Source organism: Falco cherrug, chromosome 1 (genome assembly GCF_023634085.1).
Source record: "Falco cherrug isolate bFalChe1 chromosome 1, bFalChe1.pri, whole genome shotgun sequence".
NCBI lineage: Eukaryota > Metazoa > Chordata > Aves > Falconiformes > Falconidae > Falco > Falco cherrug.
The window spans coordinates 102,152,070-102,172,571 of NC_073697.1; the positions used below are offsets into that span (position 1 = coordinate 102,152,070).

Here is a 20,502-nt window from a genome sequence, read left to right on the forward strand (position 1 = left end):
GAAAATTCTCTTGTTCAGTAATTAAGTTGGGAAGCCTGGAGTTTCAGAGTTGAGAAACAAAGCACTGCCATAGTTAGTTCCCCAGTAATTTTTCCTTCGTAGTCCTGTGGATTAAAATGATTGCTGGTTGTCAAGATCTCCGGCAAGGAGCCAGATCACAGTGGAAAAAACGTGCTTCTTGCTGCAGTGATAATCATCTTGGCACAAGGCATTGCTTAAGTACAGTGTTGCGTGCTCGGCTCCATTACAGCAGCACAGAAATCCAGAGCATGCCCGGCGCTGTGGCTCTGTATTCGTACCAGCGTAACCAAGAATAGCTGAGATGATTTTCAGAAGGCTTCTGCATTTCAAGGTCTTTGGCCAAAGCTATGTGGCATGATTAGGATGCTAAAAGCACCCTTATTAAAGACTAATTAAGAGGCACCATCATTGATGCTGCTACTGCAGGGAAGTTGGTGTAAGAGCTTAGGGTATACAATAGAATGGTTTCCTTTTTTTAATGCTTGATGTCTTAATAACTGTCTTCGTGTATTACTGAAAAATATAACATGAGTGCCCTAATCAACTGTTCACATTTTTAAAGTGGTATCAGCACTGTTAATTAACTCAAATTTTAAGAAGTTGGGGAAGTTGAAAGCTGATGTGCTTTCATTTAGTGTGCTGCTAAGCTGATTTTCATTGATTTGTGCTTGTGAATTAATCATCCATCCGAGCACTTAGTTATTCCATTTGCTTCTCCGCTTTCTTTGCTTGTAAATGATATCTTTGAAGTTTATTAAAAGAATGAGTCATGTTGTAGCTTCCTAAGAATTTTCCCCCTCTGTAGTCATACATTTTTCATGCTGCTCAAATCATAATCTGTATAATGAATGCAGGGAAAATATTGCTATATGGAGCCATGTCTATACAGCTGAACTCTGGAAATACATATCCTATTATTTATGTGGCTGGCTGCTCTAATATAAGAACATTTAAAATCTTTTTGAGACTTTCAGAGCCGGGCTAAAAAAATTAACCTACATAGCTGTTTAGCGCTCCCCTGGCTTGGCTGCAGTTGTGCACAGTCAACCTGTTTCCACGGTGGCTCTGAGTTATGGTATGTGGCTCTAATATCGTTTGCATGGGCAGATTAATAGAGGAAGTCCCTCATAAATTTAACAGTGAGAAAGTAATTGCTTCCAAAACTTGTACAGTTTCTAATTAGCATGAGTCTGTTTCTTTTGTAGCCCTATTTAAGCACTGCATGATTCACCTTGCTCTAGTTTTAAGTATTTGCAAAGGATCTGTCTGCACGTGTCACGGTCAGCAATAAACAACTTAAATGTAGGTGAATTAGGTCTTGGGAGTGCAGCATCAGCTGGGAGCAGGTGCCATAAACATAGTGTGGATGCAAATGCCATTTAAAAGTAGTAGAAGTGCTCTTCACAGAGGAAAACATGAGAACGCAAAACATAATCATCCATAAAATTGTGTGCACTCTGTTTTAAAGACTGGTGCTTGATGGGATTCTGTGACTAGAATAAGAAATAGCTGGGCCAAAGACCAAAGGTGATGAAACAACCCAGCGAGGTAGAGAGGGGTTGGGCTTTTGTCTAGAAGAAAAGCTGTTTCTTGTGTGAATTTGCCCTTTTGGCTACCAGTGGATTTGTGACCTGGGTTGCAATACCACAGGTTAAACCACCTGGATGAGCCTTTAATGGATTTTATTTGGAAAGAAAGAAATAAGAAAAACACATGTCTCAGCAAGCCACGTACTGCTGAGCTAGTTTATGAGAATATTAATAAATTAAAGATGGAGCAAGGCAGTAATGAATTTGAGTTCATGGCTAAGACTAAATCAGTAATTCAGGAGGTTCAAGTGATCCAATCTCCAATTTAAGAGCAGCTGATCTCAAAATGATGAGGCTGAAGTTGGGTGGAGTGCTGTGTAGGAGAACTTGAGAGGCTGCATTCACTGACAAGTGATCGTTGCAGCGCATGGAGCTGGCGGCAGCAGGGGGTGGGTATTGCAGTGACCTGGAGGGGCTCAGCTTCTGCTGCAAATAAATCACCTAAACAAGCAGTGCTCATGTCTTGGCTTTGTGTAGGCACAGCAGGAACGTGTGTCCTGCTTTGACGTGCTCTCCTTCAGTCTGTGTGCTGTATTGGGTGTTTGAGAAGGGAGCTGGAGAAAGAACCCAGTATCCCTGCTAGCTTAGTGCAATTAAATCTGAGATGAAGGTGTCTTTTTGAACAATGTCACTTCTAAAGTAGCAACTAGTTTTGAGTCTTTTTCCAGAAAACAATCAGAAAAGCTGCTTCGCCGAAGGTTCCTACTCCTGCATGTTCACACTGGCAAGCTACAGAGCTTTACAGGCTGATGTGCGGTGGGAAGCTTCTCTCCGTGCTCTGCCCGGGGGGTGCTTGTAGTGCTCATCACATCAGTTTGCATGTGCTGGGTGCTTCCCATGCCATGGACTAGTTGTGTTTTTTTATCGGTACAGATACAACGTACCAGTGTTGCATGACCTTTACTTCTGCCAAGTCGGGAGATCAGGAGCGATGGGGGCTTTGGGGGTGTGTGAGCGATGGTGCTGGCCTTTCAGCTGGCAGGTGGCATTGGGTGTGGGATCCGCAATCAGTGCAAATCAATCATTAAAAAAATTCCCTCTGTTTTGGGTGGACATTTGCCCTGGGGCCATTACTTCAGCTCTCAGCATTTCATAAAGCAGCACAGACTGTTTGTGGAGTGGTAGGATTATAGAAACTCCCCAGTTGTTCTGATGGCCCTTGACCAAAACACAAGCTGCTTTTTAATGTTATCAAGTCACTTCTACTCATCAGTAAACAATTAGGTTCTCCAGTGCACCAAACTGGATTTTTACCCTCCTTCAGTGTGTATGCAGGAGGTGCAGGCAGAGATGGACTTTTTTTCTGAACAGTTCTCAGTATTTACTGAATTAGTTTAAGCAAAAGACTGTAAGAGTGAAGTGAGCTGGAGGGAGTTTTTATAAATGCCTTTTTATTTTGGGGTGTTTCCTTGTGTACTCAGCCCTGAAAAATAAATCTGTGTGTTTACTGACTGTACTGGCTTTACTGTGCCAATGTTATTTTTTTATCTGGCTCATGGCCCTCGACATCCAAGGGGGATATTGAGCAGTTTGGACAAGTGTCCCCAGTTTCTATTCACTGGTCTGGAGCGCTGAATGCCTAGCAGTGGATGTAGCTGTCTTCTCCTGTAGGTGAGGTCTGGGGGGAAAAGCAGGGAGGAGCATGCTCAATATTTTCCTTAAAATGCTACTACCTGCCCCGGCAGGTGGGCAGCCTGCAGCCCTCCATGCAAACAGAACTGCTGGTACTGAGCCAGAGAATTAAAGAACTATCTTGGAAATGGCAACTTGTGTTACTTTAGATGGAGGAGGTTGGGCAGAGTTCTCCACCTGGTTTCTAGAAGCATGTGGCCGCATGAGGCTTTGTGTTCATCCTTTCACGCCAGTGTTGAGGATCTTGGTGGAACCTGGAATCGCTGGATGCAGCAGCAGAGCCAGCAGCAAACCAGCTTTTGTGGTCTATGCTGTGGTCACCTCTGAACAGCAAGCTCATTGCTGAGCAACTGGGTTATTTCTGCCTCCCAAGGAATGAACGAACAACAAAGAGCAGCACCTACAAAGCCTTGAAATTTTCTTACAGTCTTGTAAGTCTTGTTAACTGGAAGTCAGAGGAGCAGTGCTGCCATGGAGAGGAGCAGACCAGAGGCGAGGCAGGCTGGGTTAGAAAGATGAAGCTCCAGCAGTGCCACAATGCTGTCCAGGGCGGCTGTCTTTCCTCCCCTACAGCTTGCCCCATGGCCTGTGCAAATCTTGTCTCCCTTTTTTCCAGGCTGTAAAAGGAGGGTAGGAACATGTCCCTCTCGAAGATGTTGACTTCCTGGCTTTGTTAAGGATTGTTAGGTGCTTGGCTACTGCACAAAAACAGCTTAGATGAGCAGAGGGGCAGAAGCAAAGCCCTGTTTTTTCTGGGGAAACTCTGTTTTTGAGCCCAGGGAAGATGCTTTTATCCCCATGGAGTTTTACGAGGGGCCAGAATGAGATTTATATGAATACTAGAGGACAGTGGCAGAAATCACAGCCTTGGCTTGGAAGGGGAAAGGTCCTTATCTCTGTGGCACATAGGACAGGTATCTCTAGAAGTGTCATGCTGACTTGTTGCATTGGATGTTCACGAGACTTTCTTTCAGGCATGTCGTGTTTTAAGACCAAGTGACTTATTCAAAGGGCCTTTGGTGGCTCAGGAGCAGCACGAACATCCTCTGTTTGCATGGTTTTAAAGCTGCTTTCCACAATAAGGACTAACCTGTGTTTTTTCTGCTGGAGAAGCCTAGGCACACAGTGGTTTGGTGATGGTCACTGAGGGAGAGGCAGATTTATTTCTCTCTCTTTTTTTTTTGTTTGTTTTTAATGCCATCTTCAAATTTGTTACCTTTCCATAAGATACAGCGTGAAGGGGAGGACAGAGCAGACTGTTGCCAGGGTTTGCTCTGACTGATGCCAGTGCTGCCCTGAGCTTGTGAAGGGTTAAGCTGACTCTGATTTCCGTATTTCTTTTCAGGGCATGACATACTGCGGTGAAAGCTCAGCCAGCAGCCTCACCATGGTCAACGTCCCCTGGCACGAGGAGGTGGTGCGCTTTGTCCAGGAGCTGGCAGACCTCATCCCCGACTATGAAATTGCATGCGAGCACGAACACTCAAACTGTCTTCTGGTAGCTCATAAAAAGGTGAGACTGTCAGGGTGCGATAGCGGCACCATATCTTCTTGGAAGTGTTGTACAATTGCCTTGTTCCAATACATACTCTCTCTAGAGTTAGCTGGATATTTTCTTGGGGGAAAAAAATGCATTAGCGTATATTGCAGAGCATGCTGTGGAATAGTTACTGAAGCCACTACAGGTTGCAGCTCTTCGTGGTAACTCGCAGCATTCCCATGGATCCAGACAAGAAGCAAGTATCTCCTGTGCTTTGTCACACTCGCTTTGCATTTTGAGAAAGGCAAGAACAAATCTTGCTTAGGTGGGTCAGCTGGCTTTGTCTTGTTTCTGTATTTTCATGATGATTTTCAGTGGCATAGACAGCTTGCTGAGAAAGTTACACCAGAATAGGCTAGTGTTGTGCTTTTCCTCTTCTGCATCTTCGTGATGCCTGCTAGAACTTTATAGAAATTTATAGAACATCCTTCCCTTTAGTCAGAGTTAAGATAATGTGTATTTCTTCCTTTGGAGAAATAATTTTGGCAGAGTTAACAGAGGATGTTTTCCTTTTGAACTGGAGCTGCCTTTCTGCAAAACTCTTTTGCAGGACAAACGAAGCAGCTAGAACAATTACATGCGTTCTCCATCTTAATGATGGAGAAGAAGTAGTGGTGCTGCCTTGTGACACCAGTCCAGCATCCCTTTATGCAATTGGAGTGCCTCACAGGCCAAGCGTGTTTCAACAGCCTGTGTGGAAAACATTTTGTTTGAAACTTGGGTTCCTTCTTAAATACCATCAACACAATTTGAAATAAAGTGCAACGCCAAAAAAATACTAGATTTAAAGGATGCTGGATATGAAAAATATCAAGTACAATTTTGCTTTCTGAGCTTCAGAAAAGCTTAATAGAAAGAATAAAAGTGTTTAATAATGTGCTAGCTAGGCAACTAGTGGAGCAGCTACTTATTATGCTAATTGTGATGATCTTTCTCTTTGCATATTCTTTGCTTGTGGTTGAAGTCACGAGCGCTCTCATGTCCCTTGCTTAAATGGGAGCTGCTTTTAGTGAGTGGTGGTGTAGGGATTTCCATGGGAGGTGATTCACAGTACGTGCAGGGAATAACTAGTTAAAATCGCCATTTGCAAAAGCTCCAAAACATTTTAAAGCCACATTTGAGCATTATTAGAATTTCATTGTTGAAAACTTCTGCACAGTTACAAAACTGTTACTTGCAATTTGCAGTTTTATGGGAACAGCTGTAAAAGAGCAGAGGAAAATGGGATACCTGGCACTATTTTTCTTTTAATTCACCTTAAAGTTGCTTTATTTAAAGTTGCTTTATTTACAGTCTTGTCTTGGTTGTTGCCACTGGCAACTGTGCCTGAGCAAATCCTTGATTGCAAAATACTCTTTTCCGTTCTGAAGTGAAGGGCCCAGGGAAAGAAAGGAAACAGATTGCCACCGAACTTCTTGATGCATAATTTAAGTAACACTGTTAGTAACAAGAATAGATTGATACCGGCCCAGGAGGAATTCAACAGCTGCTTTGCTTTCCAAAGCCATTAGGAGAGGGTGTCTTTTGGAAACAGTTTATACTCAGTACTAAAATAACTAATAAAAAATAAATTTATTTCTATTACATTTAATTTTGAATTTCAGGCTCCAGTGGAGAATAAAATTTGTCAGTGTATATTATTTGCAGCAAACCTGTACTCTGGGAACAGTCAAACTAGTGATTAATTGCAAAATCAAAGGTATCTTAAAAAAGTTAAGGAGTTGCAAGAAGATGGTAATAAAAATCATTAGGAAATGTGATTTATTTCACTGTGTTCTTCTAGGTCTGAGTTTTGAGGTGGTCAGTGCTCATATTAATTTTAAATGCCAATATTGAAATGCCAGCCTGTATAAAAAAGTTGAAAATGTCAGAGAAATAATGCTGCTTGCTTGCAGCCACTGCTTCCTGATTTATGGAGAGTCGTTGATGGGCATATGCTTACCTGATGAGTGATAGTTTAGAATGTCGGCTCTGATGTCTCTTAAGCCCAGGGATTTAGGTAGAAACAGGGGATTTTAGGTAGAGGAAACTGAAGTTTGTACGTTTGGTGTTATTTTCTTTTCTCGGGAAATCAAGAGGTGATACAGAGACTAGAGCTGTTGCATTTTCAGGATACCTCAGTGTCTCAAAGAGTGTATTATTGGGCTTCCAAGTCTCTTCCCACATACGCGTGCAGGCACATGCACCCTGCTGACCAGGAGTGGGTTCCTGGTGTCTGAGTCTTTCTGCAGTTACAGGTGAGGTGCTTGTGAGAGCCTTCAGGACTTGGTGAGTCTCAGGACGTGAGATATGTCCCACTTCACCGCAAAGAGCTTTGGATCTGGCACTCCTGCGCTATCCCAGGAGACCTTAAAAAAAATCTCATAACTTGAAACCTTACAGTAAAATGTTTGTTTTCCAGTTACCCTTCATAGAGCCTAAAAAAATAACACAGAGAATGCCTGTGCCTCACTCACCATAACCTGAGAAACCATTAGTTACTGGTATTTCCACTTTTTTGTTGTTGTTTTTTGGTGTTTGTTTCCAACTGGGTGTCAGCTGCTTGAGCCTGAAGGACAAGCAAGGAGAGCTAGGCTTGAGTGCAGCCCTTCCTTGGCTTGGTCTGGGCTCCCATGGGTGGGAGAGCTCCTCTTCCCTGCCTTTCCTGCATCTTCCTCCCAGCTTTCTGCTCCCCTCCACATACAGGTTTCCATCTATTCTTGAGAGGTGCCCAGTGTGTTTTGGTTCCATCCTTTCTGATTCTGTGGCGATAGGGCTAAGTTCTTGAGTAACTGTTTCTTTGTAGCAAATCCTATAAACACCACGGTACAAAAACTTAATTTATTACAGCACTGTTGAACTAATGGCTGAGATACTGAGACAGCAGCAGCTTTATCATTTAACAATTAATTCGAGTAACCTTTTCCAGAGAGATGTTAGGCGCTGTTTTTCCTGGATTGTAACCATAAGTGTATCCTCAGGACAACCATAACAAGTGCTTAAGAAGGGGGAATGTGCTGCAGCTGCCTTGCAAGCAAAGATTTTTTTGAGTGAAAGTTAGCATCTTAGTAATTTATAGACTAAACCCCTCTGCCTTGGTCTGTTGAATTTGCTTTGTGTTTACCACTTTCTCCATTGTGTTAAAACGCTTGCCTGCCAATTCTCTTCTATTACATTCATTTAAATATCTACCTTGCTTTTGCAAGTGGGTTGTTTTCCAGCTACATTCTCCCTGTTGCTTTACAGCCACAAGTTTCTCGTTAGTTCAGTTTGTATTGTGTCCTAGCTGCTCGCTCTGGTCCTTAGCAAGTTTTCTAGTAGGTGTGAGGATCCCTGCCTCTCACCCGTGATGCTGGGATTGATTTCTGTGTCAATTAGCTATGCGTGGCACAGGGAATAGTTCTGAAATCCCATTGCTTTTTGCTGTCTTTGGATGTCTCACTTAGCAGGATGAAATGAAAGGCTGGTGGGTTCAGAAGGGTGGCTGCCATTGTTCTTTTTTTACCTTAATAAATGGGTACACCTGACTTCCAGAAGCAGATCCAAGTCCATAGCCTGGATCCAGATGTTCCCTTGTGGTGTGGAGGCAGTCTTGTGTCCCAAACTTCCCTTGCCTCACCAGTTGGATTATTTCCCTGGTTGACGTGGTCTGGGTTAGCACTGCATTCTCCAGCATGGCAGTGTGAGCCTGGCATCCACAAAATGACCCAAGGTAGATGATTTTAGGAAGGTCCTTGTGATCATTTCATTTCCATAATCAAAATGCAGTGCTGAGGTTACACAGGGTACCTCCGAGGCAGGTGTCGTGGTTAGTTTGAACTGAAATGAGTTGGGAGAAGATAGTAGCCTGACCGAAGGTGCTCATCACTCTCCATCAACCAAGAAATCTTCCCAGCAAAGAGGGAATCAGCCTTTTCTTTCCCACCGGGTTTTCCAGCACGGCCTGTGTCTGCACTGTGGAGGCTTGGATGGGACATGAAGACTTCACGTGCATCCTGGCTGCACTTGCAGAAGGCTTGAGAGGTTGGGTGAAAGGCGTTGAAGTTGTTCCATGCTGAGCATTTCATCTATATTTAGGGAGGAAAAGGAAGCACTTAACTACCAGCTGCAGATTGACTAACAAGGGTTATATTACAGAAAAATAGTCCATCACACTTTATTTCCTTCCTGCCTTGCAAATCATTCGGAGAGCATAAACTGTTCTTGTGATCAAGCATCCCAGATCCAGAATTTGGGTCATGTTCTCTGCCTGCTCACCCATCAGTTACCCTGTACCTGTGACAGCGTTACTGTGAAAGGGGGAAAGCAAACTGGAGTTGCTGCTTCAGGTCACTGAGTAGATGCCACATCCCTGTGTCTGCAGCAGATGCAGGGGATGACGCTGCTCCCCAGCTGAGGACAAGGTGTCTCAGTAGCCAAAGAATAGCCTTAGTGCAGGCATGAGTATGAGTGTTACGTTTCCTGAAGGTTTTTTTCTTTCCGTTGTCTCCTTCCAAATAGGAAGGTGGCTCTGCTGTGCTTGATCTGTTAGTTATTAAAAGATGATCACAGTTGTGCTGAAGTAATCCATTTTTCATCCACTGGAATTAAAACTGTCTGGTTGTAGCCCTGGCTTAATTGGCAGATGAGATGTTCTGCTCTGCAGTGGGTAGGGATTAAAAAAAAATATCTGCAATAATGAATCTTTTCTTTAGACTAACTCATGCGAGATTAGATATAATAAATAGAAGCTAACGAGTTGCAGAGGACTGGTCCCACGGGCATGGGGCCATGCAGCACTGGTGGGGGACAGTGCCTGCTCAGCTGCGCAGGTCGGGTCAGCGTTGGTTTCGTGTTGCCTTTTGGTTTCACTCTCTTGAAAAACACAACAGCGGATCCCATTTCCAGGCGTTCTAGTTGCCAGCTTTAGAAGGTGTTTCATCTACTGTAAGATGTCTGATTGCTAATGAGCACTTATTTAATTCACTGAACATATAACTGCAAGGCTACTTTTTGTTCCCATCTAAAATTGATGGAAACTTTCGGTACTGTTAACTGTTCATAGATACTGTCTGCAACGTTGCTGAGGAGTTTAAAACTCTGTTGTTCCCAGGGCTTGGTGTCCCTGCAGATTTTCATTTAGCCCCATGGACACAGCATGTAGTGAGACTTGCCTCTGCATGCCCCTGTGCTGTTCTGTTGCATGCATTTGTAACTTAATAACCACCTTAATCTTTATTTCTTCCCCCTAAAGCCTGAGGTTACAAGTGGTAATTAAAAACAAAAGATTTTAGTTTTTTAACAAGCAATATGACCCTGTTAAGATTAATTATTCTACAATATTTCTTCTTTTCCTGAGTGACTCAATTTCAGTCACTTCCACTGTCAAACAAAGGGAGCCTTAAATAATTGTGAGCCTTAATTAGGTGAGAAACTGTGTGTAATAATTCAATGAATTATTTGTTTGACTTGGAGAGCTTCATACTGGCAGGTGGTGAAAATAGTCATCGCGGTTGCATAATGTAAGTGCTTTGCACTCCCGTTATATATGATCTGTTTAATAATACCCTGTGTGACAGTGTAAAAGCTGTTTTGTTTATTGCAATGATGGGCAGCCTTCAAATTTAAATTAAGGAGCTAGGATTTGAGCCATCAAGATCATCTTTACAGAAGCCTTTTTTGATGTCATGCCCGGAGAAGTGGCTGGTGGTGGAGACCAGCAATTGAAGACCAGCAGCTGAAAGCTGCTGCATTGCAAATCTGGAGTGGTAACTAATTCCCAAGTAACACATTTGACACGGCATTACCCTCTACTTGGGCATCTCCTGTTTTGTGTACCAGTGGTCTGAACTGCTTATAAGCCAAATGACTCGGAAGTGGAGTGGGAAGATGTGATTTTATTTTTCAGAAGGGGAATCACAAAGGTAAAGACTGGCAGGTCAGTCACAGTGAGAGCGGGATGAACCTACCCCCCCAGCTTCACGTATGGCCTCAGCTGCTGCAGTATTTAAATTCCTGCTGACTGCGAGAGCCCAGCTGCACCATCTAGATGGTTCATGAGACTTCTGTCTGTCCATTATAGAAAAGCCAGATGTGTACGTTAGCCCACTTGAATGTGTGGATGTGGCTCATAGAGGGATTCTCCGCAAGCTTTGTGCTGTTCCTTTGAGACCGACGTGCTGTAGCAGACCTGGGGTCTGTAAGTGTCTCCTGGTCTCTTTGCTGACAATGAAAATGTAAGAGGAAATAAAAGGGATGTTGGGTGTTAACTACTGCCCTGCCACATGGCCAGTTGCAGCCAGTATGAAAAGTAGCCGGGACGGATTTATTTTTGCATATGTGGTAATATGTATTTTAATATATACTATTAATATATATTTTTTAATTTATATATGAAGACTTCATGTGCATCCTGGCTGCATATATATCAATATATGTTAAAATATATATTGTTAATATATAGTTATATAGATAAAATAAAAAATATATAATAAATAACATGTATCCCTGCAGATTGATAAAACTTGTGGTGTTTTGATGCTCCTGAGTGGTACCAGCTGCTACCACGGCTTCTAAGGAGAGAAGCATTTCTACCACAGATTTTTTTTTTCTTTTAATCTCAAAATACCATTAATATAACCCCTGTAGTGTGGGGACAAGTGGTCTTCAGTGACCCTGTGGGCTGTGAGCTCACCTGGCTTGAGATGGACAGTCTGCACAGCTGGCAGGAGGCTGTGTGGATACTTGAAAACAAGTTTTTGAATTTCAGGACCACATAGTTATGTAAGCATGGAATTATAAATACATCTGCTTAAGACCTGTGTGCAAAGCCACTCTCCATCTCCTGAGGACAATGCTTTTCCTTAATAGCAAAAGAATGTATTTAAGCTCAACAAAGAAAATATTTCAAGGAAAGCCACTGAAAAACAGACTGAGGATATCCTGACTGCTTCTCCAAAGATAATTCAAAGATAAGTTTTCTTCTCAAGAAGGAATATAAATGGGATGTAGTATTGGGCCTGTTTAAATCCCTCTGTGTTTAAATGCTCAGGCTCCGCAGGGACTGTAATGTTTGATGGACTGTGAATGCATTACCTCCCGTAAAGTCTTTGTGCACAAAACAATTTTTTTGTTGTTGGTTTTCTTTGTTGTGTTGGGGTTTCTTGGGGTGGGGTTGTGTTGGGGTTTTTTGGGGTGGGTTTTTTTTGTGAAAGCAACCCCCTGCCTGCAACACAGAGCATGCAACACTGACTGCATCTTGCAGCCCTGGCTCACCAAAGCCATGGGCAGCAGCACTGCTGTTGGCACTTGAGGGTTGGTTTGCATGTGGCAGCCAGGAAAGGGCTGTGAAGACAGTGCTGGATCCAGCCACTCTGTGGGGAGAGACAGGGAGCAAGGCATGCCAGCAGCACAGAGCCCCCGTGTGAGCTGTCAGCTTGTGTTGCTTGGCTGGGATTTCAGTGCTTAGGCAGGGGGAAGGACTTAATCATTTCTGAATGTCTAAGAGCAGAGCTGGCAGTTGGGTTTAATTTGTTTTTCAGGATGGGATGTAACTGCGGACTAGGAAGCGTCAGACCTGCTGGCCTTACAAAAGCCGAGTTACTGAGACTTGCTTTTGCAAAATGCTCCTTTAATGTCTCATGCTATGTGCAAACCAAAATAAGTGTTGACTGAAACATTTGGCAAAGACAGGTTTTAAAATGCTGGAAACCATAACTAAAAAGGCATCAGAGGAGCAGTGGGCTTTCCCTGCCCTCCTGTATGACGCTACGCCAGTTCTGTGCCTCCCTGCAACTGAAGTACATGCTGTTTTCCCTGCTTCCCACATTACTTTTTTGTGTGGTCTTTAAAGCAACGTGTAAAACTGCCGTGTTTAACTATTAGACCCTGTGCATCTGCCTGGGGAAGAATCTATTTGTTGAAATACTAAATCTTCGTGTCCTCAAGTAATTAAAGAGTAGTTGTTGCAAGACCCAAAGCTCTGCTTTCTCTTCCCAGTTCTTCCCTCTGCTCCTTGGGGATGCTGCGTTGCAACACAGCTCATCACACAGAGAAACACAGAGAAAGGTTTCCCGTGGGTCGTCTCTGCCTCAGGGACAGCCTCTGTCCTTCCAGCCCAGGGTTTGCTCTGCAAGGATGAGGTCTGCAAGGAGCCACAGCAGGCTTTGCCCCACTTCTAGGTTTTATTCTCTTAGGTAGCCCATACTGTTTAGTCCTTTCCTGAAAATACATTCATATTTTTGTGTGGAGAAAGATCAGAGTGAACGGATGAAGAGGAGCCACCCCATTTCAGTGTGTTTTTCTCTGAAGAAAATATAACATTATCCTTGTTTAGGACAAACTAATTGATTTTTGGCTGACTTCCATTTTTCAGTGTTAGCATTTCATGTGTCACTGTCTCTGCCTCTCCTCTATTTTATCCCTTTGCATAAACCTCGTGTTTATTTCTCAGCAGTTATGCATGTCTGGAGAAATGTAGTAAATTGTACTACTATATTGTCCTCAATATATGCATACATTCCTCCCTCCCCCCCAAAATTGCTTATGCAAATATGTTGATAAGAAAAGAAATATGTAGTGTGGCTTTTCTCCTCCATGAATGTTGATGGGTTTCTGTAGCAAGAAGCTTCTCTCTCTGCTTACAGCATCATTTGGAGCTGCTGTAAACCTACTACAAAAGATAATTTAAAGAAATTTCCTGTTCGTATCCACTCTTGGGAGTTGTAAGAGAAAAGGGAGGTGTTAGCCATGCTCTGTTGGTGCTCCCAGTTAACTTGCCTCTCTATTTTAGTCCTTGCTCCCGGTTGTCTTTGCTGTATATATACTAGTTTTGCTATAGACTGTTAGAGGGGCTGGCGATGTTCATGGACAGCACAACCCCACGTAGGTAGCTCCATCCTTTTGCACCATTGCCTTGTGGCTCCCCTGGGTCCAGCTGTCCCAGTCCAGGCAGAGGTGTGTAACCCCTGGACACACGTCCCCAGTCATGGTCCAGCATCACACCTAGATCTGCTTTTCTGGGCTTGAAGGCTGTTATGAGTTTCCTCATTTTCCCAGCATTAACTCCTGCTAGGGGCAGAGCTCCTTGCCCTGGCTGTGTGATCTGCAGAAATCAGGCAGGTTTTGCAGTGCTGTAGGGAGCAATTGGTGATGGGACCATGGGGACTGGAGCTTGGGGACCAGAGTGAGGGACTCTGGGAGCATGAGCTCTGAGGGAAAGGCATGCCCTGGCTCCTGTATCATCTCGCTGCTCAAGTAAAGTGCCCTCAGGGTGGGCAAGTTTGCCTTTCCAGGCAATGCAGCTTGGCTTCAGAGCCAACTGAAGTAGCTTTATTACTTTTTTTTTTATGATGTTAGCTTAAAAAAAAAAAAGTTTCAGCCATTTATCTTTTGCCAGTGTGTTTATCATCTTAAAAGACTTAACCAGGTAGTGAAAATTTCAATAAAAAACCTGACCACATTAGTCTGAAATAACACTGATGTTTAGTATTGGCTCGCTGGTTATATGAATGTTGTGAAAGTATTTTGAGTCTTAAATCTTTTGTTACTTATGAATAATCACAAAATGGTTAAAATCCAATCTATAAATCTTGTGGGTAATTGAGGCTGTTTTCCTGCACCCCATCTTTGTCTATTTTTTTTATTCCTCAGCAGAAGTAATTGCTTTCCATGACACACTTAAAGGATTGCTCTCATTTCTTCGTGTTTTATAGCTCTGCTATTGCAGCACTGAAAATATTTAATATTATTTAATCTTCTTTTGTAATGAATCCCAGGCAGCCTTCATTTGGTTGTTCTGGTGGGAACGGTATCGTCGCCTTGGTCTGCAGCAGACTGCTCTTAGCCCTGATGGCTTTCTTCAGTCCCAGGAGCTGCACGTTCAGATGGAGTCAAAATTAAATAGCTTAAAATTTTACTTTGGTGACCTAGCCAAAGTTCAGGACACAGAGCAATGCACATGCATATGCAAACCTGGTGGGTTTTATCCCCAGTAAAGCATACGTAGTGCTTTATGCTAAAGGGAGTGAGTGATGAGGGGAGGACAGGGCAGAGGTCCCTTCCTGCCGCTCACTAAGCCACCTCTGTGTCCCACCTTGCTCAAGAACCCAGCCCCAAAAGCTGGTGGGCCTGGGCCCACTGCCTTCAGGCCAGCTGCATCCTTGCTCGCTCTGCTGTGCTTCCTCCGGTGGCCTCTGAAAGCTTAGCTGCCTGACTGCAGGGGATGGGGACTTTCAGGGGCTGGTGTTGGAAGATCTTCGGTTTTCTTTCCTTCTGCTGCTAGTCTTGTCAGAGGTCACTAACTCCATGGAAGAGCAGCTGATGTTGGTGAGATACAGCCACAGCATGATACAGTGGGGAGTGGAGGATGGCGGGGGGGTGGGGAATAGTTTGCTTCTAAAAAGAGAGAAACCATCTGATTGTGTCCCAGAAACTCATGTCAGGCTCATCCGTGTGCAAGACCGCTTCTGCCCTTGGCTGGGCAGTGATAGTGTCATACTGATGTTGAAGCTGCTGTGGATGATGAATGCCAGCACTGATGCCGGCCCATTCATGGGATGGTGGTTTTTTACCCACCCATTGCCAATTAAATCAGTTGTGAGTGCAGCTGCATCACCATTGACTGGTTTGACCAGCAATGGTCTGAGCAGGGCTGCTTCTAGGAATACTTCTCAATGTCTCCTGCAGGTAATAGAATGCTGTTTTCTTGCAGTTTCTGACTTTAAGATTCTGGAGAGGCAGATGTCAATGCCACTATTCGGGTTGGGGATGGTGGCTGCAGTCCATACCCTTGTTTCAGCGGGTCTGGGTGGCACCAGTATCTCCTGTGGCTTTGGTGCTCTTGCTGAGCTACTCTTGACCACAGGGTTAACAGCTCATTGCAAGCTCCCCCTTCCATCCGGAGACTGGAGCATGCCATTAGCTTTCAAGGAAAGGGGCTTTGCTGAATTACCTATTCAGCTGAGTTCAGATGGCAGCTTTTTTGTTCTTTATGTGCTAGGTTTCTCTTGGTTGGCCTCAAGGCTATCTAGGGACCCATCCGACCTGTTAGGAGTGCTCCATACCCATTGTGGGAATAAGCTCAACAGCCTGTGTGCTGAACAGCTCTCCTGTGTGCCATGTGTGTTAAAAGCTTTGCTGGATCCTGTGGGTTGGTTGGTGGGTCGTGGGCCTCCCCCCCCACCAAGTTTGCATAAGAATTTGCTGAGTTAGTGAATCAGATCTGGGGGGAACAGGTAGTCCTATGCACAGTGTGTGAACTCGTCACCAGCACCTCCACACACACTGTGAAGGAAGTGCAAGTCTCCTGAGCCTGGATCCTGTTTGGGACCTGCTGCTTTACAGGTGACGTGTTGTCTCCTCTATTGCTTTACTGGTGGCTGCACACACTGGGGAGGCTGTGTTGCCTCAGTGAAGCATGGCCTCCACCTTGGCATGTAAAGAGCGAGCGTTGGGCAAGTGTATTTACCGTGAGACTTGTTCCCCACTGTTATGACTCTGCAGTCTGATATCTCTGCTCCGTGTGGAGAGGATGACTCCTGCAAGAATTCATTGTAATTATGCAGGCAGCAATAGATTAGCATTAGCAATGTTTGACTGCAAAATTTTGTGAGTGTCAGCATTTTTTCCAACCAAAAAAGCTTTTAGCTCTTGGGCAGAAAGTCAAGTGCCATTTTAAATCCATAGCCATTATGTTTTTGAAAAAAACAGGGAGTCAGTCTTCCTCTTTTTTTTTGGGGGGTGGGTGGGTGGGGATGAAATGCATAATAAGCTCTTAGTTCAGATAAATCCTGCTTGAGGATTCAGTCAAGGATGTTGCTAAATTAGCAGAGCAGGTCTGCTAGACAAATGCAGCTTCAGCTTGTCAAAATAAACAATATTTTAAAATTCTCGTATGGAAAGAGGATTCGTGTCCTTAAACTTTTTTTATCTTTCCCTGTTCCCAAACACAGCCCTCTTGCCCCTTTCAAAGAACCAAATCCATGCCAATCACCACAATACATGGCTCTGGCACTGCTCCTGTTACCATTTTGCTAGGCTGTGGGTGTCTGGAGTCAGTGTCACATGCTCTGAACAGGGGTTTTGGTTGGCCTTGGAAGGATCTGTTTATCGAGGGGTGCCTGGCTATCACTGTTATTTATATGTTTCTTCCAGGGCTCTTCCAGTTCTCCAAACCAAGGTCTTTCAGGTATAAGTGACACCTGGCAAGGGCAGACATGCCTGGGAAGGCTTTGGGATGCACCATGGAATTGTTCTTCTGGCAAAGTGGGGCCAAAGTGGTGGTAGGATCTGGTACTTTGAAGGGCCCAGCAAAGCACCCAACAGTCAACCCCTTGTAGACAGCTGGTAGACAGCGCTAAATGGCTGAAGCTGTAAGAAAAACAGCCATCCTGTATTTGTGCGTGGTGTCAAACCGTGTGGTTATAATGTGGCTCAGAAACAATGAGTTCTGGGTATTTGTCCACCTAGATTATTATTTTTTTTCCTATTAAAGCAGTTATCCCGTGTTAGCTTCTGGATAGCTTTACCCCTGGACCTTAATGTGGCTTGAAGATTAAAAAAAGACTACAGCTGGGTAACCAGTGTCTTGTAGAAATGTGGTATTTGGTGGTACTCATTGCTCCCTGGCTCAGTACCATGTTTCTTTTCCTTCCAGTTCAAGATCAATGGTGAGTGGTGCACCTGGATCAATTACGAGCGCTTCCAGGAGCTGGTGCGAGAGCACGAGAGGAGCGGTGGATCCAAGAATTTCACAGCAGCTGATTACGCAGCCAGAACTCCTCGCTGGGCACTGTTTGGGTCCAAAGAAAGGGGATTTGATCCCTTGGATGTAAGATACCAGCGGAAGAACAAAGCAAGAGACATCTCTGGGTGCTGAGGTTAAGTTGGGGCTCACTGAACTCTGGGATGGCTGGCTGCTGAGTTTTGATCTCTGTTTCTAGGCTAACACCAATTTTGACCTATTCGCCTAGATTTTTCTGACGTTTGATATTGAGAAGGAGGGTGAAGCCTGTATTTAACCCCTCCCTCCTGTTTTTAGAGTTTTTTGGATGAAAATATTTATAATACTATCTCAAGATAAAGCACAAATGGTGCATGCCAGCAATTTATCGTAACTGGCAGTGTGATGAGGGGAGCAGTGGCTGTGGTCTCCATAGTGAAGAGTGTTTGGAGTTGGGAATGGAGGGGGAATATTCGTGTGATTCTGTGCCCTGCTGCAAGGAGTCCCCAGCCTGTGGTGGCACCCAGCTCTCTGCAGCAATACGTACCACATCCATACGGATTTGTGCCAAGAGGATTTCAGTGCTGTGAGGTGATTGGACCTGTGAAGGTGGGACTGCAGACGGATCTGGATCTTAAAGCCTGAGCCCTGCTGGAAGTATCACTGTACAGACAGTAACAAAGATTTATGTGTTTTAAACACTGGTGCCAGTTCCTATAAAAACCCCATTCCATCCCCAAGAAGGTAAAGCTTGGGAAATGGTATAAGTAACAGCCCCTGTAAATATCATCTGCAACTTATGATCTCCCTCCAAATATCTTCCAGTTTCATGGGTTTGGCAAAGAATATTTTCTGAGTAGTTTTATCCCACTCCCCCAGCAGCCCTAAACACCACATATAATTCTTCAAAGGCCTGTTAGGCTCCCGCTGTGTGTGTCCAGTGTTCTGCTCACGGCGAGGACATGCTGTGGGGAGCTAGCAGCCCTGGGCATCAGCAGATGGCTTCCTTCACCCAGGCAGGTCAGCAGCGTTGCTCCTGGTTTGGGTAGAGGCGGTAGTCTGATGTAAACAAAACCTGAATCCAGTTGAGATCTCTTGTGTCAAGAAACCAACTCTTTTAGTTTGGAGAGGTGGCATCTAGGCACAAGGTCCAGTGACGTGTCCCTGGGTGTTGCTTTTGGAGACCCTGGGCTGTGCCTGGCACTGTTCGGAGGCACTGCAGGCTGGCTGGAAAATTGCATTTAAATGAGAGCAGAGCAGGTGGTTTTCTGTTGGGAAAATCCCCGCTTTCATGTGTTGATAACCTTTCCCTTTCTGTTTATGCAACATCTGTGTCTGCTGCAGTCCCCAACCAGCAGCGTGCAGACGCCTGGAGCAGACCCCCGATGGCCGGCAGTGCCTTCAGTTGCCAAATGGCTGAACTTGGCTACAACACTACTGCTTCCCAGCTGGTTCCCGTGCCTCTGCCGCTGGCTTCCCTGAGGCCCGGGGTGCGGTGGCTGCTCTCCTCCCTCGCTGTGCCCAGCCAGCCTTTTGGGGTGAATGGGCCGCCGTGTGGGAGGGCAGTGGGCAATGAGGCTCCTCCGTTTCCTCAGGCTGCTGCGTGGTGGCTTGACCTGCTTCAGCTAAAGCCCTTCGGCAGAGGTGGCTGGCTGAACCAGCTGCAGAAATAGCTTTAATTTAGACCCCGAAGTGTCAGCTGGTGGGGAGAAGAAAGTGCAACCACACTGGAGCATTTTTGTTTTCCTGTTGAGCTCCAGAGCATAGATCGGAGGTGTTCACAACACTCCCACCTTAATGGTGAGGTCCCTAAGCCTGCAACTCCCAGCACTCATGGTGCTGTAGATGGTGAGCGTTCCTGAGGTTGTGATTTCATTTATTTTTAAAAGAACTTCATTTCTTAAAACTGTTAAAAGTGTTTCTAAAGAAGAAAGTAAATAAAGCAATTTTCCCTAGAGCCCTTTTGGTATGTCACTGCTGTGCAAGACTTTGTAAGAGGGGATGCTAAAGGGATTTTAAGGAGATCAAAAGCACAAATGTTGCAGAATATCTTTCTTTTTTCTTAATAGCATATGGAGTGGAAGGGAGAGCACGTGTGTGCCCATAGATGATGGAGAGGGCTTGGCAGGTGGCAGGCTGCTCTAACAGGTGGGTCACCCAGCTCCCCTCCCCAAAGCACTGAATGGAGGTTGGAGGTGGTCAGAAGTTACCATGCTTCCTCAAGCCAATGCCAAGCAGCACACAGGTGGCACCAGCAAGGCCTGAGGCAGGACAGGACATTTTCAAGTCGTGTTCCTACGGCAGAAACCTGGCACGGTAATACTGCCGCTTTGTGTGCGTTGCATCACCGAAGTCCAGCTGTGGGACTCTCAGCCCCAAGATGTCCGCGCTGCGTGATTGCATCTGGCTGGAGTCTGAGCTTGGTGTCTCAGGTGTCCCAGCAAGGCTGGTGAGACCCTGTGCACAGACCTCCGTCTATCGTGACCCACCTCAGAACCTGTGCCTGGCATGAGCCAGTTCATGGTGAGATCAGATCTGAGCCGCTAGTGCTGCTTCCTAGCTAAGACGTCTCTGTGTGCTTCATCCTTTAAAGCCCCAATCACAGGAGCTGGCAAGTGCCCAGTTCATCTGGGAGGGCACCTGTTTATTGCCTTATTCCACCTGAAAATGTTTTTTTTTATGTTCTTAGTGGTACTTTCTGCTGTTCAGTGAATGGTGGAAGAAAGACATGGACTCATTAAGGGCAATGAAAAGTCCAGGTGAGGATCTTTGTGTGTTTGGTTCAGCGGTGGACATCTGTCTTCAACCAGGCTTTCCAAAATTACTTTTTCTTCTTGCTTTCCCGACCATATTTTCAAAAGAAATGGGAAGTGAGTCTTAGGGACTTGGTTTCCTTAAAGACCTGGCTAGAGAAAGGATGCTCTCCTTTTGCCTTGTGGAGAAGGATTTGTTGTGTTCCTACCATGGCTTCACTGGGGCAATCCCATCCTCTGCTCAGTTGCTCCCCTGTTCTCTTGGTCACGTTTGATACCATTTAACTC

At 44.9% G+C, this 20,502-nt stretch overlaps 1 protein-coding gene across 7 annotated transcripts in view; it reads left to right on the forward strand.

The window, feature by feature from the left end:
- Positions 1–19,418, forward strand: part of TYW1B (tRNA-yW synthesizing protein 1 homolog B) — a 104,890-nt gene extending 85,472 nt beyond the window's left edge. For all 7 annotated transcript variants that reach the window (XM_014280309.3, XM_027806098.2, XM_055713670.1 and 4 more), the window contains 2 exons: positions 4,588–4,755; positions 17,396–19,418. In XM_014280309.3, coding sequence (XP_014135784.2) covers positions 4,588–4,755; positions 17,396–17,617 — 390 coding nt within the window. In that variant the 3' untranslated portion in view covers positions 17,618–19,418. The remainder of the gene's footprint in view (positions 1–4,587; positions 4,756–17,395) is intronic.
- The last annotated feature ends 1,084 nt before the right edge of the window (positions 19,419–20,502 follow it).